The sequence below is a fragment of the Sarcophilus harrisii genome, chromosome 4 (genome assembly GCF_902635505.1).
Source record: "Sarcophilus harrisii chromosome 4, mSarHar1.11, whole genome shotgun sequence".
NCBI classification, from domain to species: Eukaryota; Metazoa; Chordata; class Mammalia; order Dasyuromorphia; family Dasyuridae; genus Sarcophilus; species Sarcophilus harrisii.
The window spans coordinates 169,799,927-169,823,624 of NC_045429.1; the positions used below are offsets into that span (position 1 = coordinate 169,799,927).

Below are 23,698 nucleotides of genomic sequence, written 5' to 3' on the forward strand. Positions count from 1 at the left end.
TTTCTTTTTCATTCCTTACTTATAAATGACTTTGTAGAAATCCTTGGTCTGTGGGACAGTAGAATAAGGCTAACCATTATGCCTTGGAGAAATTGTCCGGTTAGTGGAGAACTCAGTGTAAAAAGCTCGGATGGAAATTAAAGTGAGCAAACAAAGAAAACTCCCCCCACCCCTCACCCCCTGCTGTTAGCAAGCACAGTGCCGCTGCATCAGGAGACGTCACAGCTCTACTAGCAGTTCGAGTCAGCCTTCCTATGAAAGTGCAAATAAATAATTGATCGAGAAGATCGAGCCTCCCGGGGCGGGCTAAACCAAAGAGAAAATCTTGCCTCCATCCACTTCTGAGAGGGATGAGCAAAGCCCTCTTTTTTTTTCTATTGGCTTTGTTATCTCTGGCCACGTGCAAGTAGATGAGGACTAAGCGCTGGGAGTGGATCTTGCTGGTCCAGCTTTGGGCGTGGCTTCTTTAGACGCTATGCCTAGCTGAAGCGGTTTTTTTTTTCCTCCTTATTTGCTTTGCTTGCTCCTTTCTTCTTTATCTTTTCAGTCTGTGATTGCCTCTTCAGTCAGTCCCGCTGAGGTCAGCTCCCGAATTCTACTGCACTTCTGAGGATAGCCTGGCCCCGCTTGGTACCTCGCGTGGACGTGTCTAAGTAACAGCAGCCGGGCAGCTGGCATCCTGGGTGAGTAATGAATGCTTGCTCACTCTCGTTTGCTGCCACCACCCACGCTGCCTAACATTAACGCCATTGTTCTGAGGCTCGAATGGGGAAGGGGCCATGGGAAGGTAGTTATGCTGCGAAACTGGAACTTTTCTCCACTTTTAAAGAACGGGTACACTACAAACCTTCCCCTACTGTTCCCAAAAGATTAAAAAAAAAAAAAAAAATCCGCTGAAGACTAGCATCCTCTCCAAACTGGTTGGATCAATTGTGTGAGGGAAGCACTTCTAAAAAGAAATTCTGAATTCCTGATGAGGCAGCCTAGCGGGCGGTGGAAACCTGTGCATTTGGGAGGGATTGGGGGCTTTTGTTATTGTTGCTGTAGCTATTAGAGATTCCGTTTTCCCTTGGCTCTCTTGGTTTCTTGAACGGAAATTTCAATAAGAAAAGCTAGAGAGGCTACGTTCTGTCACTTTCTGACAACCACGTGATAACAACTGCTCGCCGGAGCGTGTGGCCGACTTAAAGCGGACTAGGACATTGTTTCCCGGCAGAAAGCAGTAGGACAGACTGCAGTCTAATGGTGACCTGCCAACTGTGTACTGGATTGCAGGTGGTCCCTGACAGTTAGAGCCAAACTCTTTAGTGTCCACTGGTATTGTAATTCAATTTAGGTCTTTTTGGCCCCTTCCAAAGACTTTGATGCAGTGAAATTCCAGGAAGACTTGCAGATATGCTGTGAATAAATAGAATTCGGGGAGAAGAGGAAGAAAGCAAGTTGAAACAACTTTCTTCAAGGTTTTCTTTGTTCTCCATTTTTATGGGGGTGGGTATCCGCTAACTCTAGGTGCAATACGAATTCAATTCAGTGACTATTGAATATTGACAGAGGAAAATTTTTTTAAAAATACTAGAGGTAGATTAATATATGAAACAATATGTGGAATACGAGAGGGAATAATATATAAACTCTATGTAATCCCCAGAGTAGTCAGAAACTAGAGTTCTAAAAGCAGTTAACACTTGGGAACTTTCTGCCAAGTCATGCACTTTTCCTGCAATCATTTTTTTAGGAGCTTCCCCCTTGGGGGGTGGGGGTGGAGGAATATCAAGATTGCTGGTAACCCCATTATTGCCACTTGGCCTTTTTCAGCGGAGACTATTCTATAATCTAATTTTCACAGAGGACATAAAATGGTCTCTGACCTTGCCAACCCGAGTCAGGACTGCTTCTCTGAATCATTCTCTTCTAAGATACAGGTAGTTTGGATTAATGAATATCTTGAAAATATAGTCCTTTGTTTGAAAAACTCTAGAAATTTTATATCAATTTTCGACAGGACACATAAAAAAAATAACTGAAGGGAAAAGAAGTTTGGGATTTGGTACTTTAAATACATACCCACATTCATCTATATGCGACATGTTAAATATTTCAAGAATGTCCAAATGTAAATCTTATAGACTGATAAAATTATTAATGCAAATAAAGATTCAATAGACCAATAAGATGTAGAATGGTCACTATGACTGGCAATAAATCTTATTTCAAAGGGTTATATATCATTTCTCACAGGGAAAAGAGATAGGTCCATGGTCCCAGTGTAGGATAAGGAACTGAAAATAAGTGCCTTCCTTCAAAAGGAGCTAAAGTTCCCCATTATGATTACAGAAGGTAATAATGAATTAAAGAAAAGTTCTCCAGGGTTTGTTTTCTAGAAGATAGAGAGTTGGTTTTGTAAGATACAGCAATTTTCTGAATTTGTTTAGGAGTTTCATTTTAATTGAAGTAATTTAGCTTTTCTGTGCTTCAGTTTCTTTGTGGTAAGGAATGTGTTTTTTAAACTCCAAATCCAGAACTCTAGCCATTGTATACTATTCTATGCTGCCTCTTAAAATGCTATATAAATGTAAGACATTGCTATTATATATTATTGTAGTATAGAATTCATCCTATCTTAGTCTAAGATAAGTTTAGAGATCCTACAAAGTTGAAAAAAGCTTACTCTGTAAAGACCAGTGTTAGGTTGTATTTTAAGACAGATTCCTCAAAAAACAATTCCTTAGTATTTTGAAAAGCTATATTATTTCATGTTGTAGGAAGTTTTGATTTTTTTGGGGGTTGTTTTGCTTTTTAAGCTAAACTGTAGACAGCAGAGTAGATTACAAAGACTTCTGAGTTTGGAGTTAGCAAAACTAAATTCAAACTCAGAATCATTCCCTTTCTATCTGTGTAATTGTGGGCGAATCATTCAAACTTTGAATCTTGGTTTCCTCATCTATAAAATGGGAGGTTTGAAGTAGATGGCTCTGAGGATCCTTCCAGTTATAAATCCTGAGATTTAGCAGATATATTTAGTTCATTTCCTTCCTTTTATCAATGAGAAAATCAAGAACAGAAGCTAAGGATGTTACTCAAGGTTATGAAACCTATGATTGGCATAAACTGAACTAGAACCAAAATGTGGATGCCCAATTTATTGCCTTTTTTCCCCTGCTGCACCAAGCTGTTTTCTTCCTTTGCAAATGAAACTGTTGAAACACCATGCTTTAAAATCACATGCAATATGGATATTCTTATACCAACCAGAACATAGAGATTTAGAATTGTTTTGCCCATCTATCATTATTATTGTTGTAATACTTTTCTTCTCTTCCTTTCCCTTTCTTTTTCCTTTCCCCATTCCTCTTCTTCTGAGCTTCTTATGCTCCCTTTTCACCTGCTCCCTTCCTCCCATTATTTTTCACTTTTTTCCTCTTGCTCCTTCATGCTCAAGTCCCTCACTGCATAATCACATTCGATTGTCCACATAACATATCTGATTATATCGAATACAACACAGCATCAAAAATAGAACCCTACCTAAAAGGTTTCTGAGGCTCAATATTGTTATGGAGGATAATAATGGTAGCACATCATCTCCCAAAATTATTATGGGAAGTAGAAATTTGGCGTTTTCCTCCATTAGGAGAAAAATACGTTTGTATTAAGTACCTCCAAGCATCATCATTTTTTATCCAGCGATCTCTCCAAAGGGAGAATACCCTTTTGCCCTGTAACAATCAAGGCAAGCATGTTTGTCTCCTATTTGTCTCTCAGATTTAAAGATAAGGCAGTCGGCGATGGCGAAGATTGAGAAGGAGGCTCATCGAATGATGAAAGTCGTTCAATCCCTTTTGGGAATGTGAATCTAGATAAACCATCCACGGCCCGCCATGAATCAGCTACCTGTCGGGGGCGCTGCCCCGGCTGCCTCTGCTGCTGCAGCTGCAGCTGCTGCCGCCGCCGCCACCGCGGAGCCTCGCCTACATCCCGAGGGCAGTAGCAGAAAACAGCCGAGGGCTCAGTCACCGGCTAGACTCAGGGACAGTACAGTCCGACAGACCGCCGCTGCCGCCAGATCCCCTGTAGGAACGGGCACCAAACTCAACTCTGCCAGGCAGCAGCAGCAGCTTCAGCAGCAGCAGCAAGCGCAGGGATCGAAATCCAATAGCAGTCGCCTAGTGACTCCCGCTGGCATCCGGGGAGGCGGTGGAGGCAGCAGCAGCGCAGGAGGAGGAGAAGGAGGGGGAGGGGCCGGGGAAAAGCAGCCGCCGCCCGCTACGCTCAAAGGCGCCCCGCTGGGAGCTGTCCAATCTGGAGGCGGTGCTGAAGCATCTCCAGCCGGTACTCCAACCACGGTGGGGAACAGGAGACTTTTACCCACGGAGGAGCCTCCTCGGGATGGGGAAACCGCGACCCCCAAATCGGCGGAGAAGGTTCAGCTAGGAGGAGGGGGAGGAGGAGGGGGAAGTGGGGGAGGAGGAGGAGCAGGAGCAGGAGGAGGCTCCGGGGAAAGGGAGGGGGGCGCTCTGCAACCGCCGCCGCCGCCCAGGGGCTGGCGAGGTAAAGCCGGGCGCACGCCACAGAGAGGTGGCAGCGGCGGAGGCGAGGTGGCCTCTTCTTCACCGTCTTCCTCCTCCTCTACTGGCAAAACCCCGGTCCCCACCAGTAGAAACCCTGGGAGTGTCGTTGCTGGGGGCGGTGGTGGCTACTGGAAAGAGGGATGTCTGCAGTCTGAGCTCATCCAGTTTCATCTTAAGAAGGAGCGGGCGGCGGCAGCAGCGGCGGCAGCAGCTCAAATGCAAACCAAGAGCAGCAGCAGTAGCAATAGCAGTTCTCCAGTCGCCACAGCCGCCTCCTCGGAGCCTCTTTCCTCCCCTTCCCCCTCCCCAATGGCGGCTGCAGCAGAGGGCCTACAGCAGGGGGCAGGGGGCAGCCCAAGCAGCGGGGGGATGCAAGCCACTGCTCCGCCCTTACCACCGCAGCAGCAGCAGCAGCTCCAGGAGCAAGAAGAGATGCAAGAAGAAATGGAGAAGCTGCGAGAGGAGAACGAAACCCTCAAGGTGAGGGTGTGGAAAAATGGGAGAGGAAGGGTGTGGGCCTGAAAGAAATAGGGTGTGTCGAGTTAAGGGTGAGATGCTTCTAACCTGTTATGCAGTCTGGACCTGAAAGGAAGGAAATCCAAGGAGGAAAAGGTTAAGCAAACCCCAAACGTAAAGGCCAGTTCCTCCCTTTATTGACTATTATTCATTTTCCTAGTTCCTAAGTGTTTGTTTTTGAAGATAATGATAGAGCATGGATCCCATAATATTCGATTTTATTGAAAATTCACTTCTGGGCCTTTAGTTTTTTCGTGATCGAAATTTGTCCCACATTTTCCGGAAAAGAAAGCCCGAGGGAGAAAGAAAACCAGGGAGGGCTTAATTTACGACTTTCTCCCCTTCCCCTGACACTCCTTTCTCACTACTCTTTATTGGGGATGAATTGTTATAGGGTGGGGCTTTCTTTCTTTCTTTTTTTTTTTTTAAAGGGGAAGTTAATGTAGACTCAGTCTCTTAGTGCTTTCCCCATTTTCTATTTCCCCTTCCTTCCTTTCCTCTCCTCAGAATGAAATTGATGAACTAAGGACCGAAATGGATGAGATGAGGGACAGTTTCTTTGAGGAGGATGCCTGTCAGCTGCAGGAAATGCGCCACGAGTTGGAAAGAGCCAACAAAAACTGCCGAATTCTGCAGTACCGCCTCCGCAAAGCAGAACGCAAGAGACTCCGCTATGCGCAGACCGGGGAAATTGATGGGGAGCTGCTAAGAAGTATGGAGCAAGATCTTAAGGTTTGTGCAGAATAGGAGTTGAGCATCCTAGAATCTTTGGAGAGTCTAGTGGGTGGGGCATTTAGAGGAAGTTGAGGTGGGTGGGCAGGGCTCTGCAGAGGGTTAGAGGTTGGGTGGAGTATGCAGCAAGATAACCAGGCCCAAAAAAAGAAATTAAGATTCTAACTACAGATGTGGGGCTTCTTGCCACATAGAATTCTTTATATATCCTCGAGATGAAAACAGATGCATTCAGGGGGAAGAGGTACCTTTTTTATTCCTTAGAGATTGGCAAAAAAAAAAAAAAAGTGGTGATAGCACCACTAGGAGATAAAAATTTCATCTCTCTGAGGTGTTCAACATCTGAACTTTATTGGAATATTGGATTCCCAAGATTAAGAGAATGATAATCTCTTCAGTGGGAGGCCATATTGAAAGACACAGAAAAAGGAGAGAAATACTGAAACTAAGAATAGGGTCTGTATACAGGAGCTATCTTTTTGTACTTTAGTGACCTGAAGCAAAAATCTCTTGCCCACAATTTCTTCGCCTGAAAAATATGAAAACTGGACTAGATGATTTCTAATGTTCCTCCCAATCTCTAAAATTCAGTTATAATCCCTTTCTCATTCTTCCTTTTTACTACTCCTTACATTCCCTTTCAAAATTAAATTCAGCCCTTTTGCTGCTTTCTGAAGAACTCAAGAAGTGGAGAAAATGAAATCATCGGGTTAATCTTGCACTTAAACTGAAATAAGCTGTTTTCCAAAATCTTGACCACGGGAAAAAATCTCATCATTGAAAGATTGAAAATTATCAAACAGGTGTTATCAGCAACAGTAGTTTTGTTCCCCCTCCCAACCTCCTTTTGGAATCTGAGTTGAAAATTCAACCACAAAAATCTGTTGTCATTATCAGTAATCACATATAAGATTGATTTCTATGACATAGACACATTTCTATGACGTGTCTGCTATGAGAGGAGAAGGACACGGGGCTTGGATTTTTTATTTGACTTATTCTTATTTTCAAGGAAGTCTGAGAGACTTCTTTTTTCATTGAATTCCAGTATTCACTAGGTTCTGCCCTACTACTAAAATCAAAGCCAAATTTCCAAGGATGATATGATTAAAACCTGCTAAGAATGTTTGCATTTGTTCCCCTAGAAAATATAAAGAAAGGCCTTTATCATACAAATTTAGTGCTGAAAACTAAAATAAAGTATTTAAAAAAAACCTTTTTTTTAATTTACTGAAAACTATCCCCCTAATCAAGATATAATCACCTCTAGTGATTTTGAAAATATAATTTAATTTAGGTTGCAAAGGATGTTTCAGTGAGACTTCACCATGAATTGGAAAATGTAGAAGAAAAACGTACCACAACAGAAGATGAAAATGAGAAATTGAGGCAACAGCTTATAGAAGTTGAGATTGCAAAACAAGCTTTACAGAATGAATTGGAAAAAATGAAAGAGGTCAGTGTTGCATTATTTTATAGTGTGTGTTTTAAGCTCTTTTAAAAAAAAACTAATTTAATTTGGGATAACTTATTGAATATCATTCTCTCCATGTAACATGTAATTAAGAGTTACTTGCTTATGTGGGATTCTGTCATTTATGCAATGATTGGCAAACAGGCTATACTGTCTAGGCATCAGTGGATAGATAGATTCCTGGGCCTAGAGTCAGGAAGAACTGAATTCTAAACTGACCTCAGACACTTTCTAGCTGGGCAAGATCCTGGGCAAGTCCACTTAACCTTTGTTTGCCTCAGTCTCTTCATCTGTATAATAATAGCACTTATCTCCCAGGACTGGTATGAGGGATCAAATAAGAAAATAATTGTAAAGTACTTAGCACAGTTCTTAGCATATAGTAAGCACTGTATGTATTAGTTATGATTATTATTATCAACTATTTGCCTGACCTAGACAGAAGAGTAAAAGTAATAATGATCATAATTAACATTTTTTTTTTGGTTCTTTAGGGCTTTCCTCAACAACTCTATGAGATAGGTAGTACAAGATACATTAATTAAATTAAAGTTTATGAAACTTTTCTAACCTTAAAGCATTATATGTTCATAATCATAAGTATTATAACCCCATTTTACAGATGAATAAACAGAGGTTCTAAGAGTTTTAGGGACTTGTCCATAGCTATACAGGTAGAAAGTGTTTGAAGTGGTATTTGAATCTACTCCTATCTCCAAGTCTAGCTCTCTTTCCAGATTATGCTGGGGATCATTTATTTGATCATTTAACAAATATTTTTAAAATGCTTAATTAAGCACTGTGGTAGGTGCTGGAAATGATAATAAAATATGTAAGAATGGTTCAAATCTTGAAAGTAAGAATTATTGCATTCATAGAATTTTCATGAATAAAAGATTATTGATTGGTTGATATGGTCTATACCAAGAATTAATCGAGAAAATTTTAGTATTCATTCTGTAAATTAGCTTGGTATATCAACCATTAAAGAACAACTTTACCATTGTTATCTGGGAAAGAATTTTAATAAAAGAAATTTGACTAACTACTTTAACAACATAAATGTGTCAAGAAGGATAGATGGATGAGTTAATGAATGTTTTTACAATGGAGAATGGGAAAATTTAATCTCTTGAGGTCAAGAATGGGGTATCTGGATCTAGAAAAATGGATGACAAGATCTTACTGTCTTAATTACCTTATTATTTGATATACAATGCCATTTTATTTTGAAAATTGCTTAAGAACGCATAGTACAGTCTGTGCTGACTGCCTTCATAATTGGCAAATGTTTTTGTGGCTCTCCTGGTGATTTCAAGTACCTGAATGTATGAAATTCTCTGGAGAATCCTAATGGAGACCACTGGATCCAAAAGACCAAGATTCTTTTCCTTACTTCTTACTGGTTTGTACATTGTAACTAAGACCAATTACTTTATTACTTCATGTCTCTAAGGATGATCATGTGCTTCTTATCTCTAATGATGATCCCTTTGCCAACAGTCTACCACTGCAGTGCCTGATAGTGGGAATAAAGATGTTTTCAAAATATTTTGAAAATCTTTGTAGCACATGATTTTGGGGACGGTATAAAGAAAAGAGGTGTGATTGAAGCTTTTACTTGTTAAGGTTCTTTTTTTTTTCTTTTGCCTTTTTCCTTAAAATTTGTTTCGGTAATAACTTTGCAATGTTTAACCAGGACACAAAAGATAATAGTTATTTCTGTGATACTCAAATATTCAAAAACCAATTTTAATAAACACAAGGAAATTTATAATGCATGGCATATACTGTTTAAGAAAAAAGAAATGAGAAATAGCAACACAGACAAAATCCAGTTTGGGTCCCAAGGATACTATGAAATTTAAGTATAGGTCATAACAATATAGTATTGATTATTTACTTATGTGATTTGATTTCCAAGAAAAATCAAAATAGGAAGCCATTTAAAAAACTAGTGCAGCAAAAGCAACCTGATGATCCTATTTCCTGTTCAGACTACATTTTCAGCATTCCATCTATAATCTGCCAAACACAGGAATAAAAACAGAAGAATGCAAATGCGTACTACTCCAAAAACGGAAAAAGCTAATTCAAATGGGAATTAAAGAAGTTTAGGAGGAATAATTTTTCTTTATTTTATTTTTTATTTTTCTCTTGAGAGTGGGGAGAGAGTGACCAGTGTCCATAAGGTAAAAGAATGGATGCTTCAATTTTATAAGAGGGAGAGAGAGAGAAGAAGGAAGAGGGGGGAAGAGGGGATTTGAATTTTTCTAAATGCAACAGTGGGAAGGTGTGTTTTTTATGTCTTGGCAAGATTTATTCCAAACCCTTCTGCTTTAAACATTATGATAATATTCAGAACAGTTGTGGAAACAATGGAGACTAGATATGTATTGGAATCAGCCATAGTTTTATGAAGATATAGTAGTGATCCATCACCTAGTCATTAATTAGTCAAATTTAAGAAAACCAACAACAATTGGTAGAGAGGGTTACTTTGCTTTGTACACAGGAAAACAGAGTGCACCTTAAGGCACTAGTGGAAAGAACTAGAAAGTGGATGAGGGTGAGACATAGTCTAGAAGACCTGAGGCAAGCTAAGAAAAGGAACAATATTTTTAAAAGAAAAAAGAAAGGCAATAATATAGTAGAAAGTGCACTGATCTTAGAGTCAGATTATGAAAGCTTAAATCTTGACTAGCCATATGACCAATTAAGTTTCCTGAGTTTCAGAGTAATAAAACTTATATTAACTTTCTCACTGTATACTTTGCAAAATTTAAAGTCTTACATAAGTGTAAGCTACATATGTATATATATGTACACACTAGGAGTTGGATAGGAGGGAATTAGATTGGAAAGAGCCTTGGGGTGTGTAAATACTATGAATTCTAAGCCTAAATTTATACCTATTTGGCTTTAGGTAACCACAGTTAGCCATCTGCTTCTTTGGTTGCTAAACAGTATCATGTGCAAGTCCTTGGTGAATTTTTAACCTTTGAGATAAACCACTAATTGAGGAAAGAGGAATTAACTCTAATATTCCATTATGGGATAAAAGAAACTAATTTCATACCATCATGAAATATAAACTACAATAGAACAATGAAAAGTCAATCTCTGGTTTTAATTGGTATGCAGATGTTGCACGACACTAGAGAGACCAATGAACCATCTGCTAGAGACTGGAAGCTGTGGTGCTTAGGGTTTAACTGGCTTTAGGGACATTGACCAGTTGCTCTCAACTTTCATGTAACATCTCATACATGTCTGCCTGTCTCTTGCCTTGGGAAATGGAAGCAAGGGAAATGAGGGGGGTGGGAAGTGTCTCTAAGACAGCAAGTTGTTCTATAGTAATTCAGTTTTTTTTTTTTTTTCTTTCAATGCAACGTATGGAAGATAGCTAGCCAATGTTCACAGCCAAATGAAAGGCCGTGGTACCTCTTAGTGCACTTTGGCACCTGTGAACTCCAGATACAAATTATTTCTACTAATTATTTAGCGTTCCTTCTCACTAAGGAAATACAAAAAAAAAAAATATTTTTAAGTGGGAGAAAAGAGAATAGCATAGAAAATAATTGTGTCATAGTCATTTAGTTATCATACTTAAGGAGATTTAGGTTACTGACAAGATAACAACAGAGCCAAAGCAACTGCCTTTTTAATTGCTAATATAAAGTATTTGTGTATGCTATTTTACATAAATTAGGGGGTTTCAGTTTCATTTCTTTCTTAGATTCCCTTCCTTCCCTTCCTCCTTCCCCCATCTGTCTGTCTCTCTCTAACCCCCTCCCCATCACTACTCTCTCTCCAAAAGAACTATTTTCTTTTCAGTCTTAACATTTTCCATCTTGTGAGGATTATTTTCTTAGCTTTTCCCATTTCTTGCTCTAGAGGGCTCTTAACCATTCTGGCATCATATAATAGCATCCATCTTAAGACATCTTTTTCCATTTCTACAGGTTCTTCAGAGGAAAAAAAGCCAAATAACTTTCTATTGGAATGTACTTTTAAAAAATAATTTTTATTTGATATTTGAAGAACGATTAGGTTATATGTAGTCTGATAACAGGTCAATGTTGCTTCCCTACTATTTCACTCTCTGTTAGATTCTATGCTGCATGATTTCCTAAATTTTATCTGATAGATAGGTTGGAGAAAACACTGCCTATGAGCTTGTGTTTCTTTGAAATTGTTTTGCTTTTTCAAGGGATGGTAGGACTTTTTTATCCTTAGTATTTTCATTTTTTAAAAATTTCAATTGAAACATAGATATGGGTATCTTAAAAAAAAGAAACTGGTATTAGAATTCATTGATTTTTTTTTCCTTTGTTTTTCAGATAATAATATTTTTAACATTAATCTGCCCTTCCCACTAACCGCTCTATTTAGCAAATTTTGAAAAGAAACCATGTATATATATGTAAATATATATATACATATGTATATGTATATACATATGTATATGTATATATATCCAGATCCCAATCTGATATCACCAACAGCTACACACAAGTCACCTTAAATTTAACATGTCCAAAACCAAATTCATCCACACCCTTAAACAATTTCTAGCTGCAAACAAATTTCCTCATTAATCATGTTCAAAAATGTATGTTACTTTCTGCATTTTAAGTTTGTCATCTGTCAAGAGGTGAATGATGTACTTTATCTTCATTCTTTTGGACTCATAGTTTGTCATTGCACTGATTAGTTATAAAATCTTTCAAAACTTTTTCTGTGTAATGTTATTATATAAATCACATAATTATTTGTGTTTATAAATAACTGTCACTATATAAATTATTCTCTTAATTTTTCTTACTTTATTCTGCATCAATATACAAAGGTCTTCTTAGTTTCCTCTAAAATTACCCATTTTTATCACTTATTATGGTATAATAATATTCCATTATACTCATATAACACAGTTTGTTTAGTGATTGTCATTGAGTACGTTTCCTGTTTTGGCTACAGGAAAAATAACTTTTATAATGATTTTTGTATCTGTAGATCCTTTTTCTTTGATTGTTTTTTTTTTTGGGGGGGGGGGGTAGGTAGGCCTAGTAGTAGTAGAATAGCTGAATCAAATGGTATATATAATTTGGAAACTTTCTGGGCTTCATTCTAAATTTCTTTCCAAAATAGCACTTTCCCCAACAATTCCAGAATACCAGTCAATATTTTCTTGAAAAAGTATAATAAAAAAAAATAGAAGTAATAAATTTGCTACAAAGAGTTTATACAGTTTATAGAATTAACTTTAAATGTTTTCATATATAACTTTAAATATTTTCTTAGATTTTTTTTTATTAAATTATGTATAACTTCTTTAGAAGCTAGCAATATTGCCTTTGTGAATATTCTACAAGATTTATCTAATCCTTAAAGCCTTTTACCCTCCTCTCTCTGTGCTCTCAAGAACTCACTCATTCTTCTGACTTGAACTACTATATTTGGATGATGAGGACTTCTAAATGTATTTATTATCAGTCCTGCTTTCTCCTTCTATCCAGATCCCAATCTGATATCACTAACAGTTACACACACGTCACCTTAAATTTAACATGTCCAAAACCAAATTCATTCACACACTCAAACAATTTCTAGTTGCAAAGTTCTCTGTGTTCATGAATCATATCACTCATCTTTTAGTCATCCATACTTACCACCTCAGCATCTTTAATTCTTTGCCTTTTGTCACCCATACTTAGAAAGGAAGCACAGTGGATAGAGTTCTGGACTTGGATTCAGGAAGACTCTGGCTCAATTCTTAACTTAGTCACTTACTGTGTGACTGTATACAAGTTTGTATACTTGTCTGAGCCTCAGGAAACAAAATTTAAGTCCTAAGTTAATGCATTAGGATAGGCATTTTCTAGGCTGACAGAATCATGGTTGATACATATACTACAATATATTGATTTTAGTCAGTAACTAATACCTGAGTTCAAATCCTGCCTCAGTCACTTACTGTGTGACTGAGAAATTCACTTAACTTCTATCTATTTCAGGTTCTTTCCTTTGTAGGATGGAGGCAATGATAGAACCTGCCTTCTAGGGATATTATGAGGATGAAATAAAATAATATTTATAAAATATTTTGCAAATCTTAAAGCACTATATATGTGCTAGTTATTGTTATTTCTTCAAAATATCTTTCATAAGTATCTTTTTCTCTCTATTCTTGATGCCACAATCCCATTCCAAAACCTTTAATACTCCACACAATTTGATTTAGCAGAAGTTAGTCTGGTTGACTCTAGACTTTGACATTTCAATTCATCCGTATGATGGCCAGATTAATTTGCCTTAAATATTGCTTTGATTATATCATTCCCATTTTAAAACCATCTATTGCAGAATTAGGTCAGCTTCCTGAATGTGAGCCCTCTGAAGAAGAAGGAATCTTGGGAAAAAGTCAGAGCTCTTGAGCCTTCTAGAGTTCTTCTAATTCTATAATGTTCTGTAAAATAGTTTCATTGTTCAACATTAGATAATTAAGATTTCATTTTTATCATTGATGAATCAATGATTTTGCTTTCTAAACTGAAGATTACAACCTCTCCATAACTTTTTAATACTATAAATTATAATATAGTGAATAAAACACTGGATTTAGAGTCAGAAAAATCTGGATTCTAACCCTCTCTGATGTATGACCAGGAAAAGTCAATTAATCTCAGTTTTCTTACCTGTAAAATGAGCCTAATAATACCATCCATGAAAATTCTATCTAACCTGTTGGACATACTAGTTTTGTTTTCTTAGGAGTATCTCTCAAGAAATTTGAAGGCTATAACTTCTGAGTTTTATTTTATTTTTTTGATGTTTTTTTCAATACCAGCTTCCTGCTCCTTCTCTGTCCTATTATTGTTGTTGTCATCCAGCTGTTTTCAGTCATTTCCAATTTTTGATGATTCTGTTTGAATCTTCTTGGCAAAAATACTGGAGTGGCTTGCAATTTCCTTTTCCAGCTAATTTTATAGATGAGGAAATTGAGGCAAGATAAGACACATCTAGAAAGTATCTGAGGCCACATTTGAACTCAGGACTTTGAGCCACTTTATCACTGTGCTATCTAACTGCCCCCTCTACTACTATAACACCTGATATAACTTCTACATTTCTTCTCAATAAATGCTTATAATGAAAAATGAAAGAAAGAAAAATATAAGAAAAAAGGAGAAGATAAAGAAAAAGAATAATTGTTTCATGTACTTGAATTAGTTTATTTGCTTTCAATATCTATATGATTTTTAAAGTAAGTATAAAATGGATGGTTACCCAAACTCATGAACATATGATGGAAAATATTGCCCATATTGCAATTTTATTTTATTCTTCTAGGATTTTATGCTTGAATATATTTTTAGAGGAAATAAGATGACATGACTCATATCACTGCTTTCATCTTATTGCTATTTTATATGGACAAACTGTTCATTCTTGGGGAGGGGACCTCTTTATTCAAAAGATGAATGACATTTTGGCCTGTCATTTAGTTTCTCTCTTTAATTTCCCCTTTCTTTACCTATCTACTTATCTTTAGAAAGGGACAAGGTCTATTATTTGTTCTCATGGAGATTCAATGCAGAAAGCCCTTATGACCAAAAAAAAAAAAAAAAATCCCAATTATACCTTATTAATCTTCTGACTAAATCGTTTATGCAATTTGTTTTCATTATCATAGTCAATTAAACACAGTAGTTAATATTTTAATGAAATTAGCTGCTGTTGTTTTTCTGTGCTTGACAAAGTAAGATTTCATACCATCTCATTGGCCAAGAGTCTTGAATAACAGTGAAAATAATTAGAAAACTCAATTTACGATTTATTCAAGTGAATAATGAACAAATGACATGTTGGTATGTTGATAAATGCACTGCTTCCCTGCTCATCAGAGATACAGTTTCATAGACAATTTTGAAAAAGCTTCATTAATGACAGCCATCATTATGTGAGCAGGAGATTTGTGAATTTGGAAGATTCTATCTTGTTTAGGCAAACTGCATGTATGAGGATCATTTTCCTTAAAGCTCTGTTGATTTATCCAAATTTCAATTTGAAAAAAAAAAAAAACATTACTGGGGCAAATGCCCTCTGATTTTTTTCCCCCAAAATGTAAAGATTTGTACTAATTTATCTTTACTTTAGACAATTTTTATAGGATATGAAATGTTTTCTTTTATTATAATCTTTTATAAAATTTTTGCTTCATGCTCTATCATTCATTATTCAATTGTACATTAACTCACTTATTACTGATTGTATCTTAAAACATCTTTAAAATAGGAAATGATGTACATGATGGAAAACAAAATCAAAAATCATCTTGACATTTTAGACTGAAACCATCAAAAAAACTTTCAGTGGAGTAAATGCAAATTATAAGATCTTTCTTTTTAAAATATTCATTTATATACATCAAGAGATCTTGATAACAGTTTTCATGAATAAAGTAGAGGGAGGAGCATATCTGACCATAAACTTAATTTAGATCAACAGTGTAACATGAGTGTGAAGTGCAACAATTTTAAACCATGTTAATAGAAGTACAGGTTCCAAAGCAAGGGTGCTAGTGTTCTCATTTATATTCTGACATACCAGACCAAATCTCAAGTATTATGTTTAATTCTGGGCACCATATTTTAAAAGAAATTTAAAAAACATTAGTAAGGGCAGCTAGGTGACGATCTGGTCTCAGACACTTAACACTTCCTAGCTCTGTGATCCTGGGCAAGTCACTTAACCCCAAGTGCCTCAGGAAAAAAGAAAGAGAGAGAGAAAGAGAGAGGGAGGGAGGGAGGGAAGAAGGAAGGAAGGAAGGAAGGAAGGAAGGAAGGAAGGAAGGAAGGAAGGAAGGAAGGAAGGAATAACATTAGTAATAGCACATCTGAAGATGAGCAACAAGGATATTGAAGGATATAGATATCCTGTCATAAGAGGAATAGTTGAAGGAATTGGCTTTGTATATTTATCTTGAAGAAGAAATGGGTTGGGAAGAGGAAGTGTGGTAAATATTTAAAGGACTGTTCCTAAAGAAGTAGTTTTATTCTTGTTGCTCTAGAGACAGAACAAGGTAAAGGAAAAGAAGTTAGAGAAAGGCAGATTTCATCTTGTTGTGAGTAAAATAATTAGATAAAAAAAATAATTCATATATCATGTTGTAGTGCGTTGTCCCTTTCAAAGTCCTTTGAATACATTATTTCACCTGAAGAATGAGCTGTCACTGGACAGAGACTAGGAGATTGGACTAGATTAATTCTAAAGTCCATTATAACTCTAAGGTCATATGATTTTATTCATCAAGAATTTAAGGGATCCTGTAAATCCAACTGTTTCTTCTCAGTACCCCTTTCTTATCTCCTTAGGAATTTGAAATATCTCATGCACAGAACAGTTTCTATCACATTGTCTCATTAATTGGCAGTTTCTGTCAGGATTGTAAGTCTAATAAGACATATGCGAGCTGGATTGATTCAGGGTTGCTATAAGCTTTTAAAGGCAGGACAAGTTCATTAGGTGTTAAAAGGCATCCAGGTTATCATTTTATGTAGTGAGTGATGACTGAACAGTCATTTGTCATAACTGACAAAATTTGTCATTTTAAAAAATAACTGTGAAGAACTGTGAAGAAATCTATTGCTCAAAACTGAGAATATGATATGTGAAGGTAGGAGAAAAACTCTGCTAGTCTGCAGAGGATAAGAGAGGTAGTGATATCCAGTGAGGCCGGAAAACTTGATTTAAGCCAGTTGGTAAAAAGCTTAAAATTAACAGAGTTTTTATTTTATTGAAGAAGAAAACAAGAGCAATTAGATGATACAGTAGATAGAGCACTGACTCTGGAGTCAGGAGGATCTGAATTTAAATTTTACTTCAGACACTTAATACTTTCTGTGTGACCCTAGGTAAATTTAACCCCAATTGTCTCATACAAGAAAGAAGAAGAAATCAGAAGTTCCTGGAGTGTAATGAGTAAGAAAGTGATATAGTTGGATTTGTACTTAAAAATCATTTCTGCAGCAGTATTAAGAATGTACTGGAGTGAACAGAGGCATGAGGCAGGCAAACCAATTAAGAACTATTGAAATTTAAGCAATAGATAATAAGTGTCTGAATTAAGGTGGACGCTACATGCATGGAAGGAAAGGAGAGGAGTCAGGTGGAGTAGATTTTGAGTGCATGGCAAAAAGGCAAGATGTGTTAATTGATCTTTTAGGGAGTGAGGCAAAGTGAGGAATCTAGGAAAAGGCTGAAATTATGAGCCTAAGAGGTTGGAAAAGAGAAGTTTGGAAGAAAGGTGGCTTTAGCAGGAAAGAATGCATTTTATTTTAGTTTTATTTAGTTTGAGATGTCTCTGGGATATACAGTTTGAAATGTGTAAGAAGCAAGTGGTCATGTAAGACTGATTGAAATTGTGCCTAGAGACCTGTTGTTCTGTCATTTTTCAATTGTGTCTGACTCTTTGTGACCCTTTTTTTTTTTTCTCCAAAGATACTAGAGTGGTTTCCCATTTTTTTCTCTAGATCACTTTACAGGTAAGGAACCTGAAGCAAAAAGGGTTAAATAATTTGCCCAGAGTCACACAATAAGGAAGAGTCTGAAACCAAGCTTTAAATCTGAAAGATGAGAAAGTAGGCCCAGAGAACTACCCATTGTACCATCCATCTAGTGAGAGATCTGGGGAGGATAATATAGATCTATAGTCACAAATGATAACTAAAAAATTCAGGGAAATTGAAGAGGTCATTGAGAAGTATTGAGAGAAAAGAGAAGAGGACTATGACTGAACTTTGTGGAACACTCACAGTTAGGAAGCATGATATGAAAGATGATCTATAAAAGGGAGATTGAGAGGTAATCAGTCAAGTAGGAGGAAATCCAAGAGAAAACAATGTCACAAAAACTCAGAGAGATGAAAATATCAATAAAGGTCAACAGTATCAAATGGTCAACCATGAAAAGAGCTATCAAAAGGATGGTCAACAGTATCAAATATATCTAATAAATCTAGAAGGCTGAGGCATGTGAAAAGACTATCAGACTTCGCAATTAAATCATTGTTGATATCTGTAGAGAGAGGAGTTCAGCTGAATGATGGGATTGGAAGCCAGATTGCAAAGGATTAAGATGTGAAGTGAGAAGTGGAAGCAGAAGGTATAGAAAAGATTTTCAAAAGTTAATTGGCTGGAAAAAGTGAGTGTAGGATGAGTTTGAGGGAGTAACAGAGTCTAGTGAAGGTGGTTTTTTTGGTTGTTGTTTTGTTTTGTTTTATTTTGGGGTTTGTTTGTTTGTTTTTCAGACAGAGAAGATTTGATCATATTGAAAGAGAATAGGGAAGAAACCAGAAGTTATGTGTTTGGCTTAAAGTAATTTTTTATTAGCTCCCTTCAAATACTCTAAGGGTACAGATAAAAAATTAATATGTTAGCCTGACACTTTCTTGTTCATAAATATTTTTCTATGAATTGGGTATGTCTCGGGGCATTTGTGACATGCAAAATTAGTATTTTTATGCTAGGGAGATTTTTTTTTCAATATTTGAAATAATGTGTCTTGCTTTGGGGTTAACTCAATGTCAATTCCTCTGAAGATTTTTTAGAAGTATGTTTCATGTTTCAGTCTAGGATACTTGATTAGTGTTAAGATGCCCATTTCAACCAAAGAGAAGGAAGAAAGAACCTCTAAAGAAAGAGAATTCAATCAGCCCCTTCCGTTTTGTTTTTTATTGCTTGTAATTGCAGCAGCCCTATTAAAAATTATTTCTTGTCAAAAAAAAGAAAAGGTGGTTTACTAACTTGAAAGGTCCTTTATGTGTTCCCCTTCCCCCCAAAATACACAGAGATGGGGAAATGTTGAGCAGCCTCATAATAGTGAGAGAAGAAGTGTGACAGCAAAGAGGGGACCCACAACATTGGGGATAGGGAACAAGGAAAAGAAAGACTGAAATCCTAGATGTTTTTTTTCCCCCTAGGTGGAAGAGGTGGAGCTGATTCACAGTCTTCAGATGTTAGGCCTCCTGTTATGTGATATTTTGCCCTTAGAATTATTCTTCATTCTGCTTAAGGATATAAAGCTCTTTACTTATCTTTTAGGAAATGAATTATTGACCTCACTTTCCTATACCTTTCTGGGATAATTGATAATTTACTCCCACTGTTTGTTAGAGTGAGTGGACTAATGCCTATTTCCTTTCTTTTATTCACTTCTTATCTCTTTTCTAGGCTCTTAGATTTTCTCCTGATACTTAGAAGAGGGTTTAAGAAAAGAAATCCATTATCATCTAAATCGCTCAGCTGGCAAAATTTCAAGGCATTTCACTTCTCCTTGTTTCCACTCTATAAAATTGTCTTAATTGAAGAGACAAGTTGAAATTGAAGGCCATTAATCATTAGTGAATGAATTTTTAAAACATATATTCCTGATCATGCTTAGAAAATGATGGAAGGAATGAGTAACGAAAATTTAAATTTTTCTAGATTTAGAGATTAATTTAGAAGAGTAAGCTGGTGTGGACCACCATGGAGTATTCAGTACTTTTTTCTGGGAAGAAGAATGAGATCTGAGATTCAAGTAGGACAATCTGACATTGTGTAGAATTATATCCTAGAATAAACTTGAATTTCACAGTAGACTTTATTAATCTTGAACTTACTGGTCTTTTGGTATTAGTTGAATATTTGGGTTTTTATTCATTGGTTTTGTTGTTATTCAGTGAAGATTTCTTGGCATAGATACTGGAGTGGTTTGGCATTTCCTTCTCTAGTTCATTTTACAGATAAGGAAATTGAGTCAAACTGGATTACATGACTTGCCCAGGATACATTATTAATACGTCTCTGAGGTTGGATTTGAACTCAGATCTTCCTGACTCCAGGCTCAGCACTCTATCCACTCAGCCATCTAGATGCCAATGTTGGACTACATTCATGTCTTCTTTCTTAAATTACTATCTTCAGAAAGAAAGGCTGGGAGACTAAAGACTCTGGGGAAAAATGACTACCATGGACAGCCTTTTTCATGCAGGATAGATCCTAGATTTAGAGTTGATGAGACTTTAGGGGAGGTCATTGATTCCAACCTCATTAATGTTCTAAATAAGGTTATTTTGTCTGTGGCCCTAAATGGGTTACTAAGTCTGTATAAGACTTAAGTTTGAATTCTGTTTCAGGCTCTTAGTGACTTGCCCAGGGTGACAGAGCCATTAAGTGCTTGAGGCAGAATTCAAATACAAATATTTTTAATTCCAAATCCTATGGCCTCTAGAGCCCCCATAAAAACAGAACTCCCCCAAACAGCTAAGTAAATAGTAATCCCTGAGACATTTGGTGACCCATGCTCTGATGCATGGTCTCCTGAGGGACCAGAAAGGTCACAGGGGATTTTGTGGTAAGAACAAGGTAACAGAGGAAAAATCTGTAAGGAACAAAGTACAGTAGAGGCAGGGGAAGAAGAATTGGCAGTAGAAAAATTATGAGAATTCCTTAGCAAGCTATTTTGGGGAGTGCTCCAATGGGAAGAAAAAATTGGTAAGAGTAAAAAAGAGGGGCTGAAAAACAAAGAAAATTTATATAGAACAAAACAAATTAGGTTCTATCTTAACTATTCTTTCTTGCAATTTTTAAAAATTTTAATATCGAAAGCAATTGCATCCATTCCTAATGAGTATAATTCTAAAATATTCCTTTTCCTTTGGGCCTTTTATCTGCCCCTCTCAACTCGCCACCATAATTGCTTTTCTGAATATATTTGTCAGAAAAGCAGAAAGAGAATTAAATGTACTCATTAGATGCAGTTCACCCTTCCTTCAGTCCCCTTCCCATCTCCAAGATCATTTCTTAAACAAAAATTTAAAACTCTACATCTGTCCTCTCCTGAGAGACAGTGGAGAATGTGAAAAAAAACATTGGTTACAATTCATTTTTTAAAATTCATTAAAAAAAATTTTTTTTAAACTGGGGTCATGCTCTAAGGGGAAGGAATAGAGATGAGCATGAGAATTCTGATAACAAGAGTTCTATTTTAAGGTCATAGACCAAAACTTTCCCTGAAGTCACCTCTGTTGTGTTCTCTGCCCACTTGTTGCCCAGAAAACACAAGGGTGGCCATTACCCAGGCAGGTATGGATACACATCTGGGAAAGGGCTGGTTGTTGTTCAGTTGTGTCTGATTATTCACAAACCCATTTGGGGTTTTCTTGGCAAAGATGCTGGCTTCCCTTTCTAATTCATTTTACAGAAAAGCTAGTAAATGCCTGAGATGGTTTTTAACATTGGATTTCTTAGACTCCTGCATTAGAGTCCCACCTGGCTGCTCCACCCAGGAAGGAGTAGAGCTTAAAAGAAAATTACTAATACTAAATTACCCAATGCAATCCAGTTTTGTTTTCCTAGATTTACAAAGATAAGACAAAACAAAACAACCTAAATCCTAACAAAAAACTGTAATTCTCTTCAGGGAACTTGTATTCTGTATGGGAAAGGGGAGGAGGAAAGAGATAACATGTAAACAAATATGTTTACATAATAATGTAAAGCAGTAAATAGCATTAATAATTCTGGATATCCAGAAGAGCTTCCAAAAAGGAAGTGGCCCATGAGTGTTTAAGAGCAGGTGGTGCTGTTAAGAAGCCAGATGAAGAGTGCATTCCAAACATGGAGGACTGCAGGATTTAACAGGACAAGCAGGAAAATATCCCAGGAATTATACACTTGCAACCAGTGTTCTTGTCCTCCACTCCCTCCCTGGGAAAAGTTGATGTAAGGATTTTCCCCTTTCCCAAATTAACTAATCAGAGATATCTTCAGATACAAAGAGAAAGCATTTATTTAGTCTTTGCAGGGAGAAGCCCAGACACACCCAGGAGGCATCCCAGCTCCCATCTGTCCACATGTTTGTAGGCTGACAAGCCGGAAGCTTGTCAGGATTTAAATAGCAAAAGACCCTTTTCATTGGATAGAATAAAAGGAAGTAACCATCCTTGACCAATGGTCACCAATATTGTCTGGTTCCTGTGGTTCAAGTTACTTGCTGTAGCTGACCTAAGGTCTTTAGAGATCATGTGATTTCCTGTAACCCAGGATCCAAGGCCTGATCTCATAAACTAAGAAAAGTTCATCCAGTCAGTCAGGATCAAAAGGCTAGAGATGAAATAATAACAAGTTTAGAAAATACTAAGTAGGCTAGTATAGTTATTTCTCTTAATGTCCAACTCTTCATGACCCCATTTTGAGATTTTCTTGGGAAAGATGCTAGAGTGGTTTGCCATTTACTTTTCCAGCTCATTTTTCAAATGAGGAAACTAAGGCAAACTGAATTAAGTGAGGATCACAGAGCTAATAAATTTCTAAGACCAGATTTGAACTCGGGAAGATAAGTATTCCTGACTTTAGGCTCGGCCTTCTAACTAGCTAGTTAGCTACTGAATGGTACAGTGAAAAAAGGATTAAATTTAATTCAAAAACCTGGGTTTAAATTGCTCTGTCCCATACTAGGTATGCTAATATAAACAAATCAGCAAATTTTATCTAAGTTTTAATTTCCTCATGTAATAATTATACCTGTCTTTCATACTTCTTGTGGTCTTTGTGAGAGTTTTACAAAATATTATATGTGAATGCAAGAATGGGGGATTGACCTGCTTACATAAGCCTGGCCTTCAGGGAATTGTCAACCTCACATGATTGAAGAAGGAAATTATATGGTCGCACTTTATAACTATAAATTATTATACAAATAGCAAGTATTATCATCATCATCATCATCAGTATTGTAATTTTTGTCTCTAATGTGTTTACAAGAAGTATGAAAGATATGAAAGTAAATAAAGACTTGGGATGTTCATTTAATTCTTATGGTCCCAATTTCACACTGCATTTAATGTGATTGAAGCAAACTTTACTTTTTCCCTGCCTTCACTACTTAAATTTATGTCTTAATTTAATATTATAGAGTGTTTTAGGATTGGTGAACTGACATAATTAAATTTAAGGTATCACATTTCTTTGCCTAATCTTTACTGTTGTGGAAACTTTTGTTTATTGCATAAGCTAGAATTTGGGACAGGATCAAAGTTCACCTCATAATCTAATCATAATGCCCCTCTGTCCTAAGAAAACAATACTGCTTTATGGCTACTAGATATATAGAAAATATCTAAGAAGTTCATACAGATACATAAAACTAAAAAATTCAGATGTCTTGAATTCAGTTTTAATTCTTTATTATCAGAATAATTTGCTTCAAGACTCTCCAAATTCACTCATCATTTTCTGTACTTTGCAATCTTCCCTAAATGAAGCTATTTTTATTTTATCAATTTTTTTATCCTTAATGTTGCTTTTTGTATAGAATGATTGATATTAGTTTATGTCACGACTATCATACCATTGGTGAATAC

At 36.6% G+C, this 23,698-nt stretch overlaps 1 protein-coding gene across 3 annotated transcripts in view; it reads left to right on the plus strand.

Moving 5' to 3' along the window:
- Positions 1 to 358: 358 nt before the first annotated feature.
- SOGA3 (SOGA family member 3) overlaps positions 359 to 23,698 on the plus strand; it is a 38,811-nt gene continuing 15,471 nt past the window's right edge. For 2 of the 3 annotated variants that reach the window (XM_031964298.1, XM_031964299.1), the window contains exons 1-4: positions 359 to 683; positions 3,763 to 5,048; positions 5,592 to 5,816; positions 7,114 to 7,272. In XM_031964298.1, the coding sequence (XP_031820158.1) occupies positions 3,879 to 5,048; positions 5,592 to 5,816; positions 7,114 to 7,272 (1,554 nt within the window). In that variant the 5' untranslated portion in view covers positions 359 to 683; positions 3,763 to 3,878. Of the gene's footprint in view, positions 684 to 1,311; positions 1,461 to 3,762; positions 5,049 to 5,591; positions 5,817 to 7,113; positions 7,273 to 23,698 lie in introns of those variants that run through there. The other variant, XM_031964297.1, reaches the window with a different exon arrangement.